The 23,743-nt window shown below is 37.2% G+C and overlaps 7 protein-coding genes across 9 annotated transcripts; 3 read left to right on the top strand and 4 right to left on the bottom strand.

Annotated features, from left to right (window-relative positions):
- Positions 1-64: 64 nt before the first annotated feature.
- On the bottom strand, positions 65-1,260 carry LOC17883292 (40S ribosomal protein S17-4). Of its 3 annotated transcripts, none has more exons than XM_006286738.2 (2): positions 1,164-1,260; positions 65-711 (listed from the first exon to the last, which is right to left on the bottom strand). In XM_006286738.2, exon 2 carries the CDS (start codon positions 687-689, stop codon positions 273-275), a length of 417 nt encoding a protein of 138 aa, XP_006286800.1. In that variant the 5' UTR covers positions 690-711; positions 1,164-1,260; the 3' UTR covers positions 65-272. The 3 variants fall into 3 exon arrangements, with proteins under 3 accessions (XP_006286800.1, XP_023636668.1, XP_023636669.1); XM_023780900.1 differs by having other exon boundaries at positions 65-714; positions 1,164-1,249; XM_023780901.1 differs by having other exon boundaries at positions 1,154-1,216.
- A 133-nt stretch (positions 1,261-1,393) lies between these two features.
- LOC17884556 (pentatricopeptide repeat-containing protein At5g04780, mitochondrial) lies at positions 1,394-3,348 on the bottom strand. Its single transcript, XM_006289615.2, has one exon. It carries the CDS (start codon positions 3,346-3,348, stop codon positions 1,438-1,440), a length of 1,911 nt encoding a protein of 636 aa, XP_006289677.2. The 3' UTR covers positions 1,394-1,437.
- Positions 3,349-5,735: 2,387 nt separating this feature from the next.
- LOC17881317 (cationic amino acid transporter 6, chloroplastic) lies at positions 5,736-9,334 on the bottom strand. Its single transcript, XM_006287287.2, has 4 exons — positions 8,739-9,334; positions 8,045-8,613; positions 7,708-7,939; positions 5,736-6,399 (listed from the first exon to the last, which is right to left on the bottom strand). The coding sequence occupies exons 1-4, from the start codon at positions 9,145-9,147 to the stop codon at positions 5,849-5,851; spliced, it is 1,761 nt and encodes a 586-aa protein (XP_006287349.1). The 5' UTR covers positions 9,148-9,334; the 3' UTR covers positions 5,736-5,848.
- Positions 9,335-13,225: 3,891 nt separating this feature from the next.
- LOC17883647 (transcription factor DIVARICATA) lies at positions 13,226-14,471 on the top strand. Its single transcript, XM_006289931.2, has 2 exons — positions 13,226-13,790; positions 13,943-14,471. The coding sequence occupies exons 1-2, from the start codon at positions 13,474-13,476 to the stop codon at positions 14,268-14,270; spliced, it is 645 nt and encodes a 214-aa protein (XP_006289993.1). The 5' UTR covers positions 13,226-13,473; the 3' UTR covers positions 14,271-14,471.
- Positions 14,472-14,493: 22 nt separating this feature from the next.
- LOC17883363 lies at positions 14,494-15,777 on the bottom strand. Its single transcript, XM_023781140.1, has 3 exons — positions 15,549-15,777; positions 14,875-14,955; positions 14,494-14,703 (listed from the first exon to the last, which is right to left on the bottom strand). The coding sequence occupies exons 1-3, from the start codon at positions 15,726-15,728 to the stop codon at positions 14,680-14,682; spliced, it is 285 nt and encodes a 94-aa protein (XP_023636908.1). The 5' UTR covers positions 15,729-15,777; the 3' UTR covers positions 14,494-14,679.
- A 651-nt stretch (positions 15,778-16,428) lies between these two features.
- Positions 16,429-19,387, top strand: LOC17882354 (ACT domain-containing protein ACR12). The gene is made up of 10 exons (XM_006288262.2): positions 16,429-16,705; positions 17,148-17,208; positions 17,478-17,600; positions 17,781-17,875; positions 18,189-18,273; positions 18,383-18,442; positions 18,628-18,683; positions 18,789-18,894; positions 18,993-19,061; positions 19,149-19,387. The coding sequence occupies exons 1-10, from the start codon at positions 16,521-16,523 to the stop codon at positions 19,209-19,211; spliced, it is 903 nt and encodes a 300-aa protein (XP_006288324.1). The 5' UTR covers positions 16,429-16,520; the 3' UTR covers positions 19,212-19,387.
- A 1,420-nt stretch (positions 19,388-20,807) lies between these two features.
- LOC17884346 lies at positions 20,808-23,741 on the top strand. The gene is made up of 6 exons (XM_023781898.1): positions 20,808-20,928; positions 21,155-21,673; positions 22,029-22,168; positions 22,285-22,315; positions 22,420-22,461; positions 22,654-23,741. Exons 1-6 carry the CDS (start codon positions 20,808-20,810, stop codon positions 23,739-23,741), a joined length of 1,941 nt encoding a protein of 646 aa, XP_023637666.1.
- The last annotated feature ends 2 nt before the right edge of the window (positions 23,742-23,743 follow it).

Raw genomic sequence — 23,743 nt, 5'->3', positions numbered from 1 at the left:
GCTTCACTATAATTAAAAGGGTCTCAGGTGAAATTGGATGTTTTTTTTTTATATGAGCATAAAGTAATTCAAAAGTGTTAACTTCGGTCTTGGTTGAGTTGGTTCCACTTCCACATAACTCAAAAACCATACATAACTCAAAAACCATTAAAAAGAAAAGAGTCTCACTTTCATCAAAAGAGACAATAATCAAGCACAAGTCTTTGTTGTCCCTAACTGTGAAAAAAGAGCCAATCCTGTGTCTTGATCGGCTGATGATATAACAAAGCCATCTAGTATCTTCTGGGAGCCCTGCCAAAAGCAGCGCTTGGTGCCATAGCTTGTGGCTCGACTTGAGAGAAGCCAGGAGTGTCAGACATTCCAAGAGAAGCAAGCATCTCAAGAGTCTCTTTGTCGACCTTGATCTCATCAGTCTTGATAGCAGACTCATCGGGAACAAAGTCCATGCGTCGTTCACGCTCTTCCTCTTGGAGCTTGAGTGAGATTCCACGGACTGGTCCCTTCTGGATACGTTTCATCAAGTGAGTGGAGAATCCAGCAATCTTGTTGCGGAGTCTCTTTGAAGGGATGATGGCGACTTCTTCAAGGATCTTCTTGTTGGTATGGAAGTCAAGAGTCATGCGAGAGTAGTACTTCTCGATGACTTGACGAGAAGATTTCTTCACGGTCTTGGTTCTTACACGCCCCATCTTTCAGTTACCTGTGACTTACCTGCTAAGAGAAGAAAAATCCTGTCTTAGAGAAAGAAGATCAAAATCCGTTAGTTGCATCACACATTTAGGCATCAAGAATGCTCCTAAAGCATACAACCAATCAAGAAACAATTAAGAATAGACTATATTTGTGAAGAAAATTGAAATGTCAGATTCTTAAGCATTACAGATGAATCAAGGGGATATGCATCAACATATGAACAAAGCTTGAAAGAGGACTGATGTTACTCAGTAACAAAATATATATAAGTCAGTGATACATCAACTAAACTAAAATCATCCGTATCATATGTTAAATCAAGCCACTTAACTACTTCTCCATTATCCTACCGAGATTAACAAATTTAATAGCTACAGAGACAAAACACCGCAACAAAACTTTAACAGCTGATAAAACCTAATAGCACAAGCTTCTGTAATGAGACGATTTCGAGGCTGACCAGAACGTACCTGCGAGGACGAAGAAGCGGCGGCGGCAAATAACGAAGAGGCAAAGACGGAGGTGATGAAATCGCCTTTCTATATAAACAAAGGTTCTCGTTCTCTTTAGGGTTTAATTTTCATCTAGCTATGGGCCCTAACAATCGTCCCATTACAACTGGGCTTAAATCCAATCCAATTACGCTTAGCTGAGACCCAATAAGCCCATCACATTAACTCTTTATATTGGTGGAAAATTTTTCATATTATTTATGAGTGAGTCCTTCCAAAAAAACAGAGTTTGTCACCAAAATCCTCTACAAGAACAATGACCATCACTGAAATGGTGAAATCTATTAACATCTCTAACAATAATAAATCTTCCTGTGGCCATTGATGAAGCCTTCATGAATTCATGGCAGTCCACACATATTCTCAGATTCTTCATGATCCTCACAGTGGAACCTTCTGGCAAACACATTAAACCAAAAACCAAAGCCAGCTTCTCACTATGCTGCATCAAAAGCTCCTCTTTCTTACCTATCTCCACATCGTGCAGTTCGTGTTCTATGATTGGTTTATATCCAAACTTTCTCAATTCAATTACCAGATTCTCTAACGTTGAACTGATCTCACGGGTTCTCGGATGACCGCTTTCTGCCACGCTGAAAGTGTGGACCATGTCCTTAATTTCAATCCAACTTTTTCCTCTTACTTTTTTCACGTTGCAGTCCCTGAGAAGCTTCCTTGATTTGGCGATTTCCTCCCACTGTTTGTTTGCCGCGTAAATATTGGATAATAAGACATGATTACCGGCATTTTCTGGTTCTAATTCGAATAGTTTCTTGGCTGCAACTTCTGCCAGCTCAAGATTTTTGTAGACTCTACAAGAAGCAAGAAGAGAACCCCAAATTGAAGGAGTAGGATCCAAAGAAATAGACTTTATCAACTCATACGCTTCAGACAGTAGCCCAGCGCGACCTAGAATATCAACCATACAGGAGTAATGAACCACATTTGGCGATAGACTGTATGTGGTTCTCATGAGTTTGAAAACTCTCCTTCCTTGCTCGACCAAACCCGTGTGACCACAAACCGATAACAAAGAACTAAAAGTAACCTCATTCGGGTGCATTCCATCTTGCTGCATTTTGCCAAACAAGATCATCACTTCCTTAGGACGAGCATGTTTTGCAAACCCCGAGATGATCGTGTTCCAAAGCTCAATATTTTTCTCTTTCACGTCTGAAAAAATAATATAGGCCTCTTTCAAGCTTCCGCATTTTGCATACATATCGACTGCAGCGGATGCCACAAAGATATTAAAACCAAACCCAGACTTATGTATAACAGCATGCATCTGTTTCCCTTCTATTAATGCTGCCAGATTTGAACAAGCGCAAATAACTGAAGATAACGTAAACTGATTCTGCTCTAAACTCATTCTCAGGACACGACGATAAAGAAGGAGAGCCTCTTCATAATTCTTGTTTTGAACATAACCTGCCACCATAGAACTCCATGTAACTGAACTCTTGTCCTGCATAGACTCGAAAACCTGCACAGCGTCCTTGATCAGCCCGCACTTTGCATAAAGATCAACCAATGCAGTACCAACGTACAAATTTAATTCAAGAGATGTCTTCACTGACAAACAATGCAACTTTTTGCATTCCAAGGCATCACAACTTGCCCCACAAGCAGAAAGAACACTGGAGATTGTGAATTCGCTAAACTTAAACCCTTCATCGCGCATCTCCAAGAAAATATCCAATGCTTCTGACTCCATTCTGTTCCGAGTATACAAACCAATCATTGTGTTCCAAGAAACCAAGCTTCTTTCAAGCATTCCATCAAACACTTGGCGAGCAAGAGCCACAAAACCACACTTGGAATAAGCATTAATAAGAATATTCAACAGAGTAACATCTCCCTGCAAATCGATACGAATAATCCTCCCGTGGCAAGCTTTTGCTTCCATAACTGCTCCGTTTCTAGCACAAAGCTGCAAGATTTGGTGAACCACGTTACGATTTGAAAACTCATCATTATATCGTTCCCGTGATACTTCTTCCTCCTGCTCATAAGTGGCACATACGCAGATGTTTCGGGAGAGAGAAGTCGTATGGCATCTTCTGGGTAAGATCTTGCATCGGATCAAGAAGTTCACATTGAAACCAAGTATGTTCTTCCTCAGTAGCGAAAGAGACAGCATACTTAGTTTTGGGCCACAGGCCTAAATTCCTAAAGTGTTTCTAGTACATTTAAATATTATTGATGGGCTTTTTCTCAAGCCCGTAATCAAAAAAACAGAAAAATGAGTCTTCGATCGATATAATGATACTAACTAGTGCTACTACCTACCTCTAAGTAGTAGATAATTATTGTAGTCTTAGTATCTTTTTTTCAACCTTAGATTTGTTTAATCGGAAAGTAATTTATGTGGTTGTTTTAAACTATAATAATCTTATTGCAATTGGTGAAGGAAAGCACATATATGTAAGATTTGCGATTCTCGCATTGTATGATTAAGAATGTTGAAATATGAGTAAAAGACCAACTTGACGACAAGATAATCACATCATGGAATGGAATGTTTAAACTTTTTTTATGACTTTTTTTTTCTAGGGATAATTAAAATTGTGGAAGGTATTGCAAGTTGCTGCCACAAAAAACTTCGCTGTTTGTTGAGAATCTAACCAAAAAAAAATCTTATCCTTCTTCTCATCATCTTTCCTCTTTAGATCTTTTTTTTTGTTTTTGTTGGTGGAGATCACTACTTTTACGATTATGTTTCTTTAAGCAAATGTCAAAGCTCATGAGAAGTCGGGGGTAAAAACAATATTGGTGGCAAAAAAATGTCAACAAATAAAGTGAAAAGAATTAGATTAGGCCTATGAATCTAGTTAAGTCTAGCTATGTATAGATTTTAATGGACTCAACTCTATCTTGTTAGTTGATACTACTACTACACAACTTGCCTTAGATTGTGCTTTTCATGGTTTAAAAGAGGTTGACATTTTCGTGGTCCCATTAATTTTACTCTTATATAAATTATTTAAATCAAGGATTAGGCTATACATTTTCTTCATTTACTCTCCATTACATTTTAGATATATATAACCGCAAATCATACAGTAATTAGTAATAATTATCCCTTACACAAGATATTTTGTTTTGTTCTAGACTTTAGACCGGTTCTTTCATTGCTAGCCGTTGAAAACCAAGATATATACATACATGCATGTTGTCTTTCTAAAACTAAAACAATGCAATGTACGTAGTATTAAGGATCAATGAAATTTCGAAAGAGAACAACTCATCACGTACGCTTAGAATTGAACCCTTTTGCAGATCAGAGCTAGGGAGCTCGTTGCTTTCAGCAAAGTACGTTGTGTTTCTAGAAAGACATCATATCTTTTGTATTGCCAATAGAATCACATCTTGCTATTGGCAGGAATATTTTTCTGAAAACAAATCTAAAACAATGTGATGATCTTGAAAATAATGGGCTTTTCTTGATTTGGACCCCATCCTTAGGAATATAGATAGTCACCAAAAAGAGAGAGAGAATACAATTAGCAAGTGTCGTCGTCTCCCACTTAAACACAGTTATCTTTAGATTCGAGAGTTCTATCATCCCTTTTATATATAAAAATGAAATTATGTATATTATCCTAACCAAATAGCTCACATAATTATTGGGAGTATTCCATTAACAGAATAATTGGACTGATTATACGAATTGAGATCACATATTCGATCACATTCCTCTATACTAAAATAATGAAGACATCTTTAATAATTTGATAAGTGCCTAAAGTTTGATATATATATATTTGTCTTATCTAAATACCCTGCACAACTGTGTACGTCGAAATACTGCAAATATACAAGATAATATATTTAGTATCCTAACTCAAAACCTAAGGTTGGATGATCATTCACATATAGAATAGAATAATTCATAGTGTATAATTAACTTGGGCATCCAAAGTTGTCGATGGAAGATTTGAGTAACTTCATTTAGAACCTCATGGTCCCATTTAGACGATGAAATAGTTCTAAACCCATAGCCGTATTTGTTTTCACTATATATCATAATTTGATGGCTTTATCATGTCCTAGCTAGAACTGAAATAATATATGTTCTTTAAATTAAAACACCATTATTGTTATGTAGAATATATAAATACAAATAATAAAAGAAAGAATGTATATATCCTCAAAGGAATATCAAATATGAAACAAGTGATCGTGAAAAAAAAGAAAAGAAAAACAAATATGAAAAAAAAAAGATATCTTATTGGATTTTGAAGTTTATTAGGATAAAAAATCACGTATGTGTGTCTCGTGAGAAAGATGGGTGACCCATCGCTTTCAATTGTACGCCATCTCTCGTATTTATTTATGAGAGAGCTATTTGATGAGTATGTGTGTATGTGTCTATGTCTAACGTTATCTATCGCATAAATATTTCATACATGATCTTGCCTTATAGGATTGACTACGATTGATCTATACATGTCACAGTCTTGTTCTGACAAAACGATCGTAACTTATATATTGCTGCAGCTTAATTGACATTAAGCTTTTTCCCTAAAAGTTAATTTAATTATCTTTCATTAGTTATTCAAAACCCCCCTCCTTTCAAAAAATAGAGAGTTTAATTACATAGGCTAAAGATTTATAACCTATATACTCTGCTGAGTTCATCACACTACTTCTGTTAACTCTTTTAAGACTTGTCTATCTTCTAAACCAAAAGACCCATTGGCTTCAGCATCAGAACTCGCATGGACGCCATAAAGCAAATACACGAGCACGATCAAACCGGAGAAACCCCCAAACCTTCCGTAAGACGGTGCGTCCAACGAACCAAGCAAAAAAATGTTCAAAAATATCGACACGCACGGGGTCCACGGCATGAACGGGACTCCCCATAACTCGGGTTTACTCGCCTGAGGGACCACGCATTGGAATATCAACACCATGGCTATAGCCACCACCGCACTGGCGCCTAGCATAAAAGCTTTAGGCTTGCCTTCCGGCATAAGTTTCCAAATGAGGGTGAAGACGAGCGATGTTGTGGAGAACAGAGCGAGGAAGGAAAGTGTGGTCCATGGCTTGGTGGGTTGGAGCGGGACGTAGCGTCTGAAGATGAGAGCGTTTGCGACCATGTAGAAGACGAATAGTGTTCCAATGGATACAAGGTTTAGGAGGACGTTTAGGTCGGTGAAAAGCGCAAGAGCCGCTGTGAAAATACCTGATATATAAGAATAAACAATAAGAACATTTAATTAATAAGATTGGTCATATCCTCTCTATGATAACTAAAGATGATTCGACCGATGGAAAAAGTCCAATATAGAAATGGATGGTGGTGGGAAGGATTTGTTCCTTTTATCTCTTTGTCTTTTTGTCAAAGTAGATACGGAGAGGGGAAAGAAAAGAGAGAGAGACACGTTAATGCCATTGATGGATATAGCAAATGTGAGTTAGTGGTTGCTAAAATTAGTAAGGATAACGTTGAACGATGAATGATGACCCTTGATAATGATCCATTTTGCGGCAAAGTCATGGGAATAAATTTATGAGAAAACGACCAAAGCTTGCTACAAAGGGTATATGCATATGCAATTACTTGTATCCTAAACTGGTACTTAATTAGTCAAACGAGTTGCATAGCTCAGACGAGATTTTTTTCTGAAAATTACACAAAAGTTGGAGTTGCGAAAAGATCAGCCGACTACTACTAGGCTAGTAGTATCTTGACGAAATTTTATTTATTGAAAACGGTGAAATGGATGACTAGTTATCCAACTATCATTGCGATTTCTTTTTTTTTTTTTAATAAAAAACACTAGGGAAACACAAAAAGAACCAAAGAGACCCACCAAATCGATCACAATCAAGACCGCAGAAAATATTGAATCTTTGAACAAAAAAAACAAAAAGAAAAACATAACTCCAAACTTTTCAGAGAGCAAAAAAAAAAAAAAGGAAGAAACCAATGGTGAAGACGACATCTATAGCAATCGGACTCAGATGCTCTCTGTGTGACACTGTCTACCATAAAAACTCAACAATAAACCATGTCCCTACGTTGAGATTATATACTTACTTACACAAACATTAACGTACAAAGGCGATTGTCACGATCGAAATCGATAGCCGAAGATTGTTTTTTTTTTTAAAACAAAAATGGTTGCGTCCAAAAGATTTTGATCTTAAAGGAAAAAGAAAATAAAAATTGAAATGGACACGTATAGATAATGAAATCACGTGGTTCGTGTGATCTTGAGAAAACGTTAAAAGTTGAAATCAAAGAAAAAGAAAAGATCATGGAAACAACCGAAACGGTTCTTATTGGGGTCCCTTCTAACCTAACTCTCTCTCTCTCTCTCTCTTTCTGCCTCTATAAGCTATCTCTCCACTTTTTTTTTTGAATGTACCCAAACCCAAAAACTACTATATATGGATCGTCAAAAAAAAAAATGTCATATCATTGGGGGAGGGGTTTGACAGCAGTAATATTTGTGAATGAATGAAGACAAAAAGAAAGGAAACGTACCAAGAAAAGTGGAGGCGTTGACTGGCGTACATGTTTTGGGATGAATCTTAGAGAAGCAAAAGGGGACCACTCTGGACCGTCCGATGACACACATGTATCGAGCCTGACCTAACATCGCCACCAATAGTGATGTTAATATCCCAAAGCTTGCTCCTATCCCCACCACTTTCGTCACCCATTCCCATCCGTTCGATCCTCTGAACGCCGCTGAAAACGGCGCCTCCGCATCTATCTGCATGCATATGTTCCCCCGTTTTTCAGCTTTACCCTCACACTACCTGCCGTCTTCTTTCTTATTTTAATGAACCCCAAAAAATTAAAAAATATAACTACTTACCAGATCGTATGGGAGAAGCATTGACATCGACACTGCCATGAGACAGTAAAGGACGGTTACGATTGCCACCGACCCTGACACACCCACCGGTATGTCTTTCTCCGGGTATTTTACTTCCTCCGCCATTGTCGATACCGCGTCGTATCCTATGTAGCTCAAATACACCATGGCCGCTCCGTTGAACACTCCCGCCGCCCCGAACGGGAAGAACCCCGACGGATGCTCCGGATTCGACGGTACGGAAAGGTTCTTCGAGTCTCCTTTTACGAATCCCATCACGACAACGAAGAGTATGAATGCGATGTGAAATGCAGTCATTATCATGTTCACCTTCGAGCTCTCTCTTGTTCCGCAACAGATGATGACCGTGATTGCCACCACTACCACTGCTGCCACTGGGTCGATCTCGTTGAATCCTTTCGGTAGACCCGACACCACGAATCTCCACTTGGCAGTTGAGATCCCAAACGCTGTTCCTAGATATGCTGTGAAGCTCCTTGAAACGGCCGCGTTTGACATTACGTACTCCATTATTAGATTCGCTCCGGTGAAAAATGCAGGGAACTCACCTGAAACCGGGGAATGTAACAGAAAACACACAAGAAAAATAAGTAACGATTTGAATTTTTCAGAAATATCGTTACAGATCAAAAGAGAGAGAGAGAGTGTGTGGTGGTTTTAGCGGAAGACTAACCGAATGTGACACGGATGTAGCTGAAGGCGCCGCCGGCGACGGGGAGATGTACGGCGAATTCAGTGTAACAGAAAGCGGAGAGTAGAGCACAGATTCCGGCGATGGCGTAAGAAACGACGATTGAAGGACCAGCGAAGAGGCGACTGGCACGTCCGGTGGTTACAAAGACACCGGCGCCGACCATTCCTCCGATTCCGAGTCCAATGAGATCATACCACCGGAGAGTACGGCGCATCTCCTCGCCGGGGACGGCACGTACGCGGCTCATCTCGTCGGCAGACGTCGAGACAGAAACAGCACGGCGGGATAAGCGAGAAGGCGTCGCGGAAAGAGAGTTAAGGTAAACACGAAGACTGGAGAAAGAAGAATGATCACCGCCGCCATTGTTGTTGCTGCTTTGCACCTCCATTCTATTTTTTCACCGGCCAGATACTTCGGGTCGGGTTAGGTCAGAGGTGTCGGATCGGTTTGTGAAGGTCTGAGAATTTCTGTGAATTTGACAAGAGATGGTTTTATAAATAGAGATTAAGGAAAAGTGAAAAAGGAAAAAAAAACAAAAAATAAAAAGGGAAGATTAGTGAAAAAGGGAAGAATAGTGAAAAAGGGAAGAATAGGGACAAAGATGTAATTATCACTCTGCTCAAGAAGAAGATTGTTCTTCTAATTTCTTATTATACTCACATTAATACATAAGGCATCATCATCATGCTAATTAAAAAGCTTACTTGCTTAAATCCAAGATGCTTTTATCTCTTTTAGTCCAATTACATTTATCATCTACGTATACTAATTATGCTAAAGCTGTATACATTATAGTAAAACTAGTTTAGTAGTATATAGTATGGCTTCCACATCTAGCTAAGCTTGAATATAGTTTTCGTTGACCATATAACCACTAAAAGTGGTAGGTTAATAAATGCCATTAGATTTAGGGAGTCATGTGATAGACTGAAATTGATGTAATTTTGTGTAGACTAGAATTATATAAATTTGCGGTTACACTAATTGATGGGATTAGTGCTAATTAAATGCGATTACATTACCTTAATTGTGGACAGCTAGGATCGGTTGTTTGAAACGTAACGACTCTCTCTGTTTCCGAAAGCTCTTTTCCTTAGTTCCCGAGGTGTTGTGAAACCGTCACGGACGTTAAAAAGAGAACTAAATAGACGGCGTTAACTTCCGTATTTTATAAGACACGGTAACGACGTTATCTCTAACGGCTATGTTGGGTTTAAGACTCACACGTGTGGCAATGAAGGTGACACGTGGGATGTTATTTATTTATTTATTTGGTTTTCCATGGATAAGGTAAGCACACGGGTTTTAAAGAGAAGAAGTGTGACCCGAATTTGAGGAAATGAGTGTTCCCCTCTAATTTTTTTTGGGAATTTTTTATTTTATTTTAGTTAACATATTAACATAACTTCTATAGATTAGTATTCGATAAATTAATACTTTCAGATAATAATACTTCCCTAAATTTATAGTTAAGAAGTGAGAATATTAAACAAGAATTCTTCTAGTAGTGATATCTTTGTGACGAGGGCAATGCCACATATATGTTTGTAACGATCTTGTGTTTCCTCCATGTAAATAAATTGGGATTCAAAAACAATGACTCAACGCTTTTAGAGTAGAATGATTTTTAAAAAGACTACAATATTAATTATGAACATCTTCTTTAATTTTACAAATTAAAGTTGGGACATCATCTAATGTTCTCACGTGATGAATGGTAGACTTTTAATCCAAGAACTATGGATATATAGGTGTCAATTTATTTATCAGATGTGATCTACGTGTATTTGTAACATCTTTGACAAAAAATTATGGTGTATAGATTTATATGGGTTTCTAGGAACAATGAACATGCATGGGTTATACATAATTCACTCAAATGTAAGCTTAATTTGAATAGGTGTCGTCTGCTAGAATACCACCATTTAAAACTAAAAATTAGGTGAGAATGGTTTAGTATGGGCTGTGCCGTCAATTTTTCCAATCATACCCATAACTGGATAGTGTATACACACATTGCATTGATTCTTTGCTTTCTTTTATTGGACGCTCTTTACATTGAATTAACACTTACCTTATCCCAAAAAATAGTAGTACGAAATATCTACTTCAATAGTATCACTCAAACAGATCTCTCCCAATTCCTTTTATTAAATTGTTTTTTTTTTCAAAATAAAAGTGTCACGAACGTTGACACATGCTCGTGTCAACCACACATAGAAATATACATAACTTATAGTTTCGAATTAAAAATATGACTCGTATGGTCACCAATCACGCCTCACATTCTTGGTTTAATAAAAAGAGTAGTGAGATGATATAAATGTATGATGAAAAAAAAAAAAAAAAAAAAAAGATAATGTGGGGAGTGTGGTTTAGACAGTGAGTGGGATGGTCAAATCTGATTTTAGATAAGATGCAAAACTCTCTCATCAGTTTGCTTCAATCCAACCACGTCTCACACACGCCCCCTGTACCAGACCTGCCCATCTCTGTTTACCCTATCAAATAAATGAATTCATATGCATATGAGGTTATGAGTTTATATGATTCATACTCGTAAAATAAAATGGTTTCTCATGTCGTATAAGCATTATAATTGAAGTTGTATATTATGTTGAGAAATTACCAGAAATTTAAGATTTGGTATGCAAGGCGGGTTCGGTCCTAATTTGATTTTAAAAACAAGATATTTGGATTAGACCGGATCAGATTTCATCTATTTTAGTACCTTAAATAATCACCAAAAAAAAAAAAAAAAAAAAAAAACTGGTACTTCAAAAAGTGTAGTATTTTCTTAGAAAGGCCTTAATAAATAATATATGTGAGCTAGTTTTAGTGGGATCAGCCCACAACATAATTATAAAGCAGTGGGTATAGATAGTTAGCTTACGAGATAATGTACAAGTCCATTCAAAGAGCCCATTCATTTGTTTCTTTTGGGAATTTTTTTGCCAGTTCGAACTTCCAATAGCTATGTATGAATGTATCAAAGGTTCAAAGAGTCAAAGCTAGTAGTGTTTGCTTCTAAAATCCCATTATTTTAATACACTCCATTCGTTTGTTTGTTCTGTGTAATGTTTTCTTCAATGTTTTTGAAGATAATATCAAAACTAAAAACATTATACGGCAACAGACAAAAAAAGCCTTAAAATAGGAAGACTTTACTTGGAAGGCCACGTGACGGCTAAACAAGAGGCCACGTCACGTAGAAGCACCAGTCAGACGCCAAAAAGTATATTTGGGACACAATTGGCAGTAGACACGTGGCTTAATACTTGGTGAGGAGTCGGTCCAAGGCACCTTCGTCTCGACTTCGACTCCGTAACGTAATCCAATTAAACTAGTAAAAGTGTGTAAACCCTTTTTATTAAACAAAAACAAAGTAAAACTACACTGTCACTACGTGTGAAGAAGAAACAAGTACAGCTTAAAAACACTTAAATATTTAGTTGAAGTTCCATTGTCTAATTTCTTTTAGTTTAAAAAAGTTGTTGAAGGTCGTTGAGAATATATATATAGTTTCTTATAAAAAAAATACATCTTAAGATAAGATAAGACAAACTTGAGTGTTATCTTCTTCTACAGTAGCATGTTCATAGGTACGTATCAAGTCGGACCATTTCTATAACTGTATGATACATCAAAAACAAACAGTTGCTAACTAATGTAATACAAATATTCAATTCAATCTAATTTTTTTCTCTTAAATCAAAAAGGGCAAAAGGAAAACCTAGTTTAAAGTAAACAAGGTATGGAGGTGCGATGGAAAATTGAATAGTATAACTGTATTAAATGATGATCGTCGTTGAGTTTTCTTGCTTAGGGATTAATACAGTTGAGAATTGGATTTTGACTAACATTAATGACCCAACTGTCAATAAAAATTTAGTCAAATTTTGCGGTAACATAAATTACAGAGGTCAAACGTTGGACCATCACAAACTTTTTCCTTTTGTTCATCACGACTAGAAGACACAAGTAGTTTTTGCCCCCAAAAATATCAAAAAATGACCATTAAACATAGGTACTGAAAAAATTATAATTGGGTTTATTAGTAAGACAGATGCAAAAAGTAAATGGAAAATCACAGATAACCATAAATTAAGAGAAAGTGAAGTGAGGGTTGGACAATAATTGTGACAAGGAGTCGTTGACAGTGTGTGTGTGTGTGTGATTGATTCGAGATTCGAGAATGTGAAACCTAAAAACAGGTCTTTCTAGTTTCTAGATTGCTTTTTTTTCGTATTTTTAGGCGGTTAGTTTTTTTCTTCTTTTAATAATTGTCAACGTGTCCTAGTATTATTGGCAAAACAAAGTGGCATTTGCTTATTATAACAAGCATACAAAATAAAAAATAAAAAGGAGGACTGTAACAAACTGTAAGCAAAAATTCAGTAAGTCAGGTCAGGTGTTGTTAAGTTGTAACCCTAAAATTGAAAATTAAAAAAAAAAAAAAAAAAAAAGAGAGAGAGACAAAAGACATCCCAATTGCAGAGAAACCGTGTTGAAGTTGGTCTCTGAGCTGCTTCTTCCTTCCTTTTTTTTTCTTTCATTTTTCTTTCTTTTTAATTTACAGCTCTTTCCTTTTATTATAATTCCTCCTCAAGAATACCAGAGAATCCGTATAAATTCCCCCGAACAGTTTCTTCCAACAAATCTCAGGTTTTTGGTATTTCATACTCTCGAGTCTTTTCAGAAATCATCAACGGTTATGGCGTCGAGTCAGTGGACGAGGTCGGAGGATAAGATGTTTGAGCAAGCTTTGGTTCTTTTCCCTGAAGGATCTCCTAATCGCTGGGAGAGAATCGCTGATCAGCTTCACAAATCTGCTGGTGAAGTCCGGGAGCATTACGAGGCTTTGGTTCATGATGTCTTTGAGATTGATGCTGGTCGTGTTGATGTCCCTGATTACATGGATGATTCCGCCGCGGCGGCTGGTTGGGACTCAGCTGGTCAGATCTCCTTCGGCTCTAAACACGGCGAGAGCGAGAGGAAAAGAGGAACTCCTTGGACGGAGAACGAACACAAGTAAGCTTTTATGTCAGTAATTAAATCATTTCAGATTTTGTAAAATTAGGGTTTTGGTTGGTTAGAGAATTTAAGGAATCTCTGAATTCAATTTGCTAATTTTTAGGTGATTTAATCACATTGTTTTGATATTGAATCATATGATGGTGCAGATTGTTTCTGATCGGATTGAAGAGATATGGTAAGGGAGATTGGAGAAGCATCTCTAGGAACGTGGTGGTTACGAGGACGCCGACGCAAGTCGCCAGTCACGCACAGAAGTATTTCCTGAGACAGAACTCGGTGAAGAAGGAGAGGAAAAGGTCGAGCATACACGACATCACGACGGTCGACACTAACTTAGCTATGCCTGGGTCTAACATGGACTGGACTGGACAGCACGGGAGTCCTGTTCAGCCACCTCAGCAGCAACAGCTTCTGTCCGAGTTTGGTCAGCAATTGAATCCTGGTCATTTTGAGGATTTCGGTTTTCGGATGTGAATTAACAAGGGGGAGAAATTGCTATGGGTTTAGTTTAATAGGGGTTTTACTCATTTTATGTGAATAGGAAAGAAGAACATAGGATTGGGTATTTTCTTATACAGATGATGATGATAATGGTGATGAAAGAATAAAATTATGTATAGGAAAGCTTTTGTAAACACATATATGTTTGGTAACCATTTTGGTATTTTGAATCAACGCATATGGTGGTTTTCTTCAATTATTTTAAACTTGATTTATTCATTCATAGAACATACATTTATTCCTAGAACACACAAACACACATCAGCAAAGTTAAATTCTCTGTACATGTCCAAAATCTCATACACAAGAGAGTACAAAGGTGAAAAGGCATTATTATTTGTCACTACTGCTTGCCTTGTAACCAGATTCTGCATACGGCGACTCATGGCTTGCTTTGCTCAGATTTCTGCACAAAAGAGTGAAAGCAAGCAGTTCAGCAACAGATTTATTTGTTTGAAATGTTCAGCTGGACCTTCATTGTTGTGAAATTAATGCCAAATAAAGCCCTTCTGACTACAAGAGTGAACACTTGAATTGAAGAATACGACTAGAGGTTGATATTATGCTGATGGTTTACCTTGTCTGCACTTCCTTTCTCATTATCTGGCTTCTGTTGCTCGAGTTTCTTCTTCTTCTCCAGTATCTCCTTCTCCATTTTCTTCAACAAAAAGGTCGAATTCTTAAAAATGAGTTTTAAAATAGAAGAGAAATATCTTCATGAACTAGACTACCCCACAAAATACATCAATTTCAATAGTCACGACCAGCTCATATGAGGATGAGTAATGCAAGTGAGAAGCATCTATAAGTGTAACTACGAGTTCAACTTCAAACCAAAAAGGCACACAACAACCTAAGCAGAGATTGCTTAAAAGTACCAACAACACACACAGTTCTCCCCCTTTCATTAACAAAGACTTTTTTTTTCCGTAGAAGCTAAAGCTATAGATCACAGAGACGACATTAATTTCCATTATTTTCCACCTGTATGAACTAAATACGCCTTAGAGAACTCATTAATCTACAATTTTAACCATTTGATTATATATCGAAGACTATACAATTCAATAGAAAACAATCGGATCCAAGTGTATGATAAGAATAAGCCTCGGATCTTATCAGTCTAATCTCATAAACTTAAAAAAACCAGTGCGTAACGCCACTTCCCAAAAATCACAGGGTATAGACAAAATCTGATAACATATCTATACATAGATCATGAGACGGAAAAGGTCAAAGGTGAAGACGAACCTGTATGTACATGCTCTCTTTCGCGCGTTCCTCTTCGCTGAGCACGCGACCTTTATCGTCACTGAAGCACCGAATCGCCGGTCCTCGAGCCGATTCCATCGAACGAGATGCTCCAATCTGACTCTCCCTCAAGGATCGAGCCAACCTTAGCTTTGTGATCGCAGAACGAGCCGAAGACATCTTGCTAATCAGTGAGAAGATTTCTCGAAATCGTCGGTTTTGGTAGAAAATGTCTTTGGACTGAACGAGGCAGTTAAGAAGGTTCGGGTCAGGGTCCGGGTCGGGTTGAAAAACCCGCTAGAACATTGCACCCACGTAGAATAGTAAGCAAAGGACCTATTATTTGGTTTAATGGCCCATTGAACTAAGGCCCAATAGTTGAGAGGCTCATCTTCGATATTTTTCTTTTCTAGAATTATTTCTTCTTTTAGGTCAACGAACAATATTTGTTTTAATAACAAATCTCACGCCAATAATTGCAATACAACAACTTTTTTACATTAGAGGCAAAAGACAAAATTTTAAAACCTTTAGCAAGTAAAATTGGTTTATAAAAATCTGGAAACAAGTCGGATTGGCTTGGAGGAGAAAAGAATACAACAAAAGAGAAGATATTTTGGTAATGGGCAACGTAGAAGTTTGAACGTCAGCAACCAAATTTATGCGTCTAAATTCGTCTCACTATCGCATAATTCGCATTATTCAATAACAATTTGCAAATATTCAATTAATTACTTGCAGAAACCATATCAAAAGGAAAAAAAAAAAAATAGCTCTAGTACATGTACAGGTGGAGCATCTTGGTAGTGACGTCACACATCAGCAGATTCAGCACTCCACTCCACAATCTCTTTGTCATCACAAAACGCCAATTTTATCGCCATCTTATAGATTTCGCTGTTCTCTCTGACTTCGGAGGAGAAATAAAGAAGGAAAGAAGGAAGAAAAAAAATATTCTTGTTTCAAACTTCAATGGCGTTCTCGAGTTCTATCTTCTCTGTAACTCATTGTTCTTCTTCGTTTGCTTCGCGTCCTTCTTCTGCGATCAGCAGGCAGATTCGTTTTCCCGCTCGAATTGCTTCTCCAGATCCATCGCCGGCTTTGTTCGATGATCGTCGGAAGTTCGTCCAAGGTGTAATGTCTCTCTTGACGAAGAGGTTAGCTGCTGCGTATTTTATATACATCGTTTCTCTCAGATCTTTCCGTTCAGTTACTAGAGATTTGTAGTGTTCTTGCTCATTCTGATAAATCGATTTTAGTAATCGTTGTTTGGTCGATTAAGCTTGATTCTACTGCAATCGGTGCTCTGTATGTGCTCGAAACGATTTGGCAAACGGAACTTATACTATATTCTCGTTTGGAGTAGTTGGATTTGAACTTATGAATCTTGAACTTAAGATGATTGAGAAAGCTGGCTAAAGGTAGATTACCAGATTGGAGTTCTTTATGGTATGAGATACATGTTTCTCTAGATGATTACGATAAGCTGCTTCGTGCTTGGTACTTTGGTTTCTATATGAACGGATTGCAATTTCTTGTTTGTATGATTTATCTGAGGTTGCTGATATATCTTTCGGTGCTTGTTGTTTTGATATGCAGTGTAAGAAACCGTGCATATGCTTCGATTAACAGCATTGATGCCACTACTCCATCTTATCCGGTCAGTAACTTGTTTCAGTCTTTTTTGTTTCGTCGCAGTTAAACTTTTGATGTTTCTTGGATCTATTGATTTGTCTATCATTGAATTTTATGTATGTGCGCACACAGAAGCTCAGCAGCTAAAAGTGGAGAGTATATGGTTATGTCTTGATGTGTAAAATATTTGATATGTGATTTGATTTTCTCATGTTTAATAGGGAAACCGTCTGCGTATGAGTTTTGTGTTGACGTGTGCTTTGAGATGACATTTGCTGGAAAATTTGATCGCAGAAATCGGAAGACGATGATGACGTTGTTCCAATGCCTATGGTTATGATAGACCAGGATGCTGACCCTGAAGCTACCATTGTACAACTCAGTTTTGGAAATCGTCTTGGGGCTCTCATTGACACAGTGAGGGATTCTATTTCCTGTTTTGGCTTTATGTTCTATCTTCTTATCATTGTGAAAAAAGCTTTAGCTATTCTTGATTGTTGCATTTTTACTATTAGTATGAGATTATCGTTGCATGTCTTTTGACATCTTGGAAACTTGCCATGTTCTCGGCTTATGAATCGTGATTGTGGTTGACAGATGAGGTCGCTGAAAGATTTGGGATTGGATGTGATAAAAGGAACTGTCTCAACTGAAGGATCCGTTAAGCAGACTAAATTTTCTATTACAAAACTGTAAGAAAGGCCGTTCTTTCCCTGCCCTTCCTTTGCTTTAGATGTTTTTTTTCTATCACTTATTGACCTCTCACTGTTCAATAGGATGTACAATCTTGTGCTAATTGTTATGATATTACTTGGTAATTCAGTCTCAATATGATAGCTGTCCGTTGAAGTTTATGATTATCATTGGGCTATAATATTCTCTCTAAAACAATATTTCAATAATAGATAATTATTAGCTTGAGAAACTTTCGGTTTCCCGAAAGTAATGATTGTTGTGTGCAAGTGTCTTCAGATGACTGAATGAAATCTTCTATTTTCACACCAGAGACACTGGTCGGAAAGTGGAAGATCCTGACTTGTTGGAACAAATCCGATTAACAATCATCAACAATCTCTTGAAATACCATCCGGTCTGCTTACACTTTTCTTTATCTCCTTACTTTTAGTCACATTCACATTCAAAGAGCCTTGCCTGCAACTTTTGTATTTTTTTTAACGTTGCCTTTGTTTGTCTTGCAGGAATGCAGTGAGCAACTTGCAATGGGTGAAACTTTTGGAATAAAGGCTCCTGAAAAGAAGGTAATGTTTACTCTGCTTGTTGGATGATACTTCTGTGTCCTGTGTTTTAAAACTCTTAGTTTACTCTGCTTGTTGGATGATACTTCTATGTCCTGTGTTTTAAAACTCTTAGTTTACTGTTGTTGTTAAAGGCTAGCTTTACATTACTGATGTCTTAAGTCTGTTTCGGATTCATTTGGTGACAGATTGATGTTGATATCGCGACTCACATACATGTGAAAGAAGACGGACCAAAGAGGAGGTATATATTCACTATTCAGTAGAATAATGACACTGATCGATGTCACGTTAAACATAACCTGATAAAAATAGTTTACATAACCCTCGCTGGTTTCCTTTTCTCTAGCCTGCTTGTCATAGAGACAGCAGACAGGCCAGGTCTTGTTGTAGAGATGATCAAAGTGATGGCTGATATCAACATAGACGTGGAATCTGCAGAGATAGACACAGAAGTATTCAAACTCTTTAAAATATTCGTATGTACATACAGTGTGATCCATTTTTTTGGCATGTAATAACAACGTGCCCATTGTCGTAATAATTTTGATAGGGACTGGTTGCGAAGGACAAGTTTCACGTGAGCTACCAAGGCCAAGCACTGAACCGCTCCTTGTCACAGGTGAGCTTTTTTGCTTCAGCTCCCCTTGTACTTAAAACCTTAAAAAAAGAGAGCTAGAGAGGTAAAGAATCAATTTCTCTGCTGCAGGTTTTGGTGAACTGTCTGCGTTACTTCCTAAGAAGGCCTGAAACGGATATTGACAGCTATTAATGGAGCTTTGGTCTTCTGCTCCGAACAGAAAGTGCCCCTCTATTATCCTTAACGCAAATCGTATCTGTACTGCGAAACTTTCAGTTTCTTCTGTTAGGAAGATGATGTGGAAATTCGTGATACTATAAATTGAACCTCTGTGGCTTAAAAACAATAAATGGGTTCTTAACACTTGATTTGAGTCCGTTTAGACGGGCAAGCATACAGACTTTTCTATTCACCGTTACACTCCTAACAACAACTTCATCATAATGGCTCTCAGTCACAATATCTCAATTTAATTTTTCAATACCAGATTAGTAATGGTGAAAAGGAAGTGGGGATATTCCCAGTAGATGTGGTGCAATATGTTAGGATCTACATGTGAAATTAGAATGGTAATGGACCTAGAGTAATATATATATAAGAAACATTGGCCAATTAACTCATTGCTAAATTGATTTGAAGTTTAAAGCTCTTGAAACTTGACACAAATCTAAATTTGCTACGGGCATAGGATGAACTGTATAGGCACAAGGATTTATCGTTTACTATTTTTCAGTATTTATCATTTTTATTTAAATGTTGGATTTTTATTTAATTATCTTTAAGTTTTAGAGACTGATTGAATTATTTTTTTCCGAAGGGTCACTTTTGTTGTGTTGTCCCCACAGGTAAAAAACTAATTAATCCCATATATAAAGAAAAAAAATTCTTCGCTATATATTTCAATAAAATTTTCTGGTGACTAATTCCATTTTTCTTTCTGACTGATTCAATAAATATATTTTTTAAAAAACTTCAATATTTCAGCTAGTTATTTAAATCTCAGAAAGTACATAAAACAGTTCTCTGGTTTGATGGATTCTCAACAAAAAAAAAAAAAATGCAAAACACAAACGTCACATGAAAATATAAAAAAGGAGCGTACTTGTTAAAAATAGATACGAAAATGTCAAAAGAATTTAAAATACACAACATGTGATATTTCTAAATATAGACTTTGTATATATGCTTTTGTGAAAAAAGATCTTAAAACATTTTATCACATTATCGTTGACATAACTAAAACAAAAGATGAAAAGGAATTGACTCAAACAAACATAAGTGAATCATACTGATAAGCACATGAGTCATCATGACCTAGTTGGGAGAACTCAAAAACACTGTTAGGAAGAATGCGATGACGTATGACAAGAGAAAAAGACCAAAAAAAAAGAAAGAGAATGTGATGATTTGAAAGTTAATTGCGTGTAACTTTAAACGATAAGAGCAACTCCAACCATGGGTGTTTAACATAAGGTGTTTATTATTGAAATTATACAAATACTAATATTTAATTTGATAGGTTGCTTATTTAGTGAAAAAAATATTTCAAAAGTCTTTTAAATCACTTGTTTAATCAACTTTAAATATAACTTTTACCTATTTAAGCAACTCCCATAATTTTTTATTAATAATTTTTCTCTCTTTAAAAACAAGCAATCTGTGTTAACACCCATCAATGGAGATGGTATAAGATGTCTATATAAACCAATTCACAAATCACAAAAGAGATATATTTTGAGTAGAACATTGACAGTACAACTCCAAATTTTCCATCAGATTCATAAAAAAATGGCAAGTTCTTCACAAGGACTGCCAGGTTCTTCACAAGGAGTACCAAGTTCTTCGCAAGGAGTGTCAGGTTCTTCACAAGGAGTACCATGGCCAGCTTCTTCAGAAGAAGAAATGCTAGGTTCTTTTACAGTAAAACTAGTTATTCTTTTCATTATTTCGTTAATAAAAGTAGTTAAGTACCACTTATCACTTGTGGCAGTTCACCTAACTTTTCTTCCAAGTTAGGTTATGTGTTGTTTTTTATAGATGTTACTCGGGCAGCGTAATGTTATATGCAATTTTGTTTATGGATGCAATATATATCTAACTGGTTATGTTATTTTCTTCTTCATGTGCGGTCGCAGTCAAGTTAGGTGAAATTTGCAAATATCTATCACTATCACAACAAATTAAGGAAGAAGATTTGCAACGAGTGAAATCAGACTTCTTGGAGCTGCAGAACAAAAATACTGTCTGGATGGACGCATTTGAGGCAGAGACACTATCGCAAAAAGCATGTATTCGCCGTCAACAGGAGATCGTCAAGGAGCTACTATTGCACGAAATGACGAGTCATGGCCAAATGGCAACCGATCCTTATTGCCAAAGTTTGGCGCTCGATCTTGCTGCAGGGAATGGCGATTTGGAGATGGTTAAGAATCTCTGCAAACCCAATTCCTACACGCTTGCTCAAAATAATTCAGATCACTTTGGGCTAGCTACACCGGTTGTGCGGGCATCTAATGCAGGCCATGGAAAGGTCACTGACTACCTTTATAAAAACAACCGGGGAATACTTCTTCATATTTTTAAGGAAAACGAAGGGACTGAAGAGTATTGGGCTACATGTCTCCTTCTCGATGCCATATTTTATGGATTTCTCGGTAAGACTTTTTGAGTACTTACTTATATAGCTTATTTTTTAGGTAATGATAACACACAGCTGGTGATATATGTAGTACTACTGAAATGTGAACGATGAGCCGGCCGGAAATAATAGGAATCTCAAAACAATTAGTGTTAGGAACCTAATTTGATTTTTTTTTTTTGTGTGTAAAACAAATGATATATAAGGATATGATGAATTGCGACTCTTGCTACTTGTTTATTTAGACAAATTGGTTTAGCATATAATAAACATGGACGTTAACTGTGGTCATATATCGTAGTAAAACTTTATAAGTCTGAAATAAATACGTGTTACATACTATATAATAGTTTGGTTCCATGAACTGTTAGACATTGCGCTGGACATCATCGACTGCGTCCCACTCCCATCTCTGGCTTCACTTAGGTTCATAGCTTTGAAACCTGACCTGTTTCGTAGCCACTGTCATCTTGGATTTTGGCGACACCTCATCTACACTTGTATGTACATAGCTACTTTAATTTGCAATCCACAACCTTTTTCCTTTTCTTTTTTTTTCCCAGTTTTTAACTTTCTTGATATAAATATATTCTTTTGGTAGGTATAATCTTGGATTCTCCAGCGGAGTCGGAGGCTTCGAAACCAAGCAGAAGCCAACGTACGCCATGCATGCAAATCCAATTTAATTTCTGAGCTCCTCCTATACCCAAAACAAAGATTTATTTTTTAATTGCATGTTTGTAACTGTCTTTCCTTCATCAGGTCTATTTTGGATAATACTACAGTGTCTTCCCAAATGGTTTGGTACGTACGTCGGTCGAACATTGTTTTAATTTTTATCCAAAATTATATGCTACAATAAGTTCATGACAATATATTAACTCTAATTATTAAAAAAAAAGGAACAATTTATTTTCTCTTAATAATGTTGTACAAGTTAAATGTAACCCGTATAGTTTCGATCTTGTAACATCTCCGCATTCTTCTTTGACATAGGAATCAAGCAAACACGTGAGCTAAAAGATAGACATTCGAAAGCTGATAACTTGCTACAGAAAATGTGCAAAGCAACAGGAAAAATGGTCAAGGACGAGAGTTGGAAAGAGACGGTCTATGAAGCATTATTTGAAGCGGTGGAGAATGGGAACAAGGAATTTTTCATTGGGATAATCAAGTATAACCCTCGACTTCTTTGGATCACGAACGCTGCCTCTGGCCGAAACCTCTTTCAGCTGGCCGTTGAATTCAAGAAAGAGAAGATCTTTAACCTCATACATGGTTTAGATGGTAAAAAGGTCACGCTGCTTAGATCTTACGACAAAGAAAACAACAACATTCTCCATATCGCTGCTCATCTCTCTTCTCCCGATCAACTTTCTAAGATTTCTGGAGCTGCTCTCAAGATGCAAAGAGAGACTCAGTGGTTTGAGGAAGTTAAGAGCTTGGTGTCAGAACGTGAAGTAGTGCAAAAAAACAAGGACAAAAAAACCCCGCGACAAATATTTGAAGATTCTCACGAACCTCTACGAAAGGAAGGAGAAGAATGGATGAAATACACTGCCACTGCTTGTAGCGTCGTGGCAGCTCTCATTGCAACTGTCACTTTTCAAGCCGTATTCACTGTTCCTGGAGGTACTGATGAAACATCGGGTTCACCTCTTCTTCTTACTGACTTGCATTTCACGGCGTTCATCATCGCAGACACTCTCGCCTTCTTCGCCTCCTGCATCTCTGTGCTCATATTCCTCAGCATTCTGACCTCAAGATACTCTTTTGATGACTTCATTGTATCACTTCCTAGAAAGATGATACTGGGTCTATCCATTCTATTCATTTCCATCGCCTCAATGCTTGTTGCATTTATCACCGCGCTTTCTGCGTCGATGCGTAAAAGGCCATTGCTTGTAGTCCCAATGAAGCCACTCGCAAGCGTCCCTGCCTTTCTCTTCTTGATGCTGCAATTACCTCTTCTCAAAGAGATGATTTGTTCCACCTATCGTAAACGACTCTTCAAACGCGATACAAAACCTTGGCTAGATATTACACAAGAATCTGGCCCAAATCAGCAAGTAGTGGTCGCCTAGAC

This window comes from Capsella rubella, unplaced genomic scaffold, assembly GCF_000375325.1.
Source record: "Capsella rubella cultivar Monte Gargano unplaced genomic scaffold, Caprub1_0 scaffold_6, whole genome shotgun sequence".
Taxonomy (NCBI): Eukaryota; Viridiplantae; Streptophyta; class Magnoliopsida; order Brassicales; family Brassicaceae; genus Capsella; species Capsella rubella.
Note: the sequence above shows the minus strand (reverse complement) of the source record. Positions and strands in the feature narration are given on the sequence as shown.

Coding starts and splice junctions, on each gene's coding strand:
- LOC17883292 (XM_006286738.2), bottom strand. CDS start 689: ATGGGGCGTGTAAGAACCAAGACCGTGAAGAAATCTTCTCGTCAAGTC.
- LOC17884556 (XM_006289615.2), bottom strand. CDS start 3,348: ATGCTGTCTCTTTCGCTACTGAGGAAGAACATACTTGGTTTCAATGTG.
- LOC17881317 (XM_006287287.2), bottom strand. CDS start 9,147: ATGGAGGTGCAAAGCAGCAACAACAATGGCGGCGGTGATCATTCTTCT. Junction 8,614..8,738: donor CTACATCCGTGTCACATTCG/GTTAGTCTTCCG, acceptor CCCCGGTTTCAG/GTGAGTTCCCTGCATTTTTC. Junction 6,400..7,707: donor CAACGCCTCCACTTTTCTTG/GTACGTTTCCTT, acceptor CTTATATATCAG/GTATTTTCACAGCGGCTCTT.
- LOC17883647 (XM_006289931.2), top strand. CDS start 13,474: ATGGCGTCGAGTCAGTGGACGAGGTCGGAGGATAAGATGTTTGAGCAA. Junction 13,791..13,942: donor TGGACGGAGAACGAACACAA/GTAAGCTTTTAT, acceptor ATGATGGTGCAG/ATTGTTTCTGATCGGATTGA.
- LOC17883363 (XM_023781140.1), bottom strand. CDS start 15,728: ATGTCTTCGGCTCGTTCTGCGATCACAAAGCTAAGGTTGGCTCGATCC. Junction 14,956..15,548: donor AAGAGAGCATGTACATACAG/GTTCGTCTTCAC, acceptor TTTTTGTTGAAG/AAAATGGAGAAGGAGATACT. Junction 14,704..14,874: donor AGAAAGGAAGTGCAGACAAG/GTAAACCATCAG, acceptor TCTTTTGTGCAG/AAATCTGAGCAAAGCAAGCC.
- LOC17882354 (XM_006288262.2), top strand. CDS start 16,521: ATGGCGTTCTCGAGTTCTATCTTCTCTGTAACTCATTGTTCTTCTTCG. Junction 16,706..17,147: donor ATGTCTCTCTTGACGAAGAG/GTTAGCTGCTGC, acceptor TTTGATATGCAG/TGTAAGAAACCGTGCATATG. Junction 17,876..18,188: donor AAATTTTCTATTACAAAACT/GTAAGAAAGGCC, acceptor TTTTCACACCAG/AGACACTGGTCGGAAAGTGG.
- LOC17884346 (XM_023781898.1), top strand. CDS start 20,808: ATGGCAAGTTCTTCACAAGGACTGCCAGGTTCTTCACAAGGAGTACCA. Junction 21,674..22,028: donor CATATTTTATGGATTTCTCG/GTAAGACTTTTT, acceptor ATGAACTGTTAG/ACATTGCGCTGGACATCATC. Junction 22,462..22,653: donor GTGTCTTCCCAAATGGTTTG/GTACGTACGTCG, acceptor TCTTTGACATAG/GAATCAAGCAAACACGTGAG.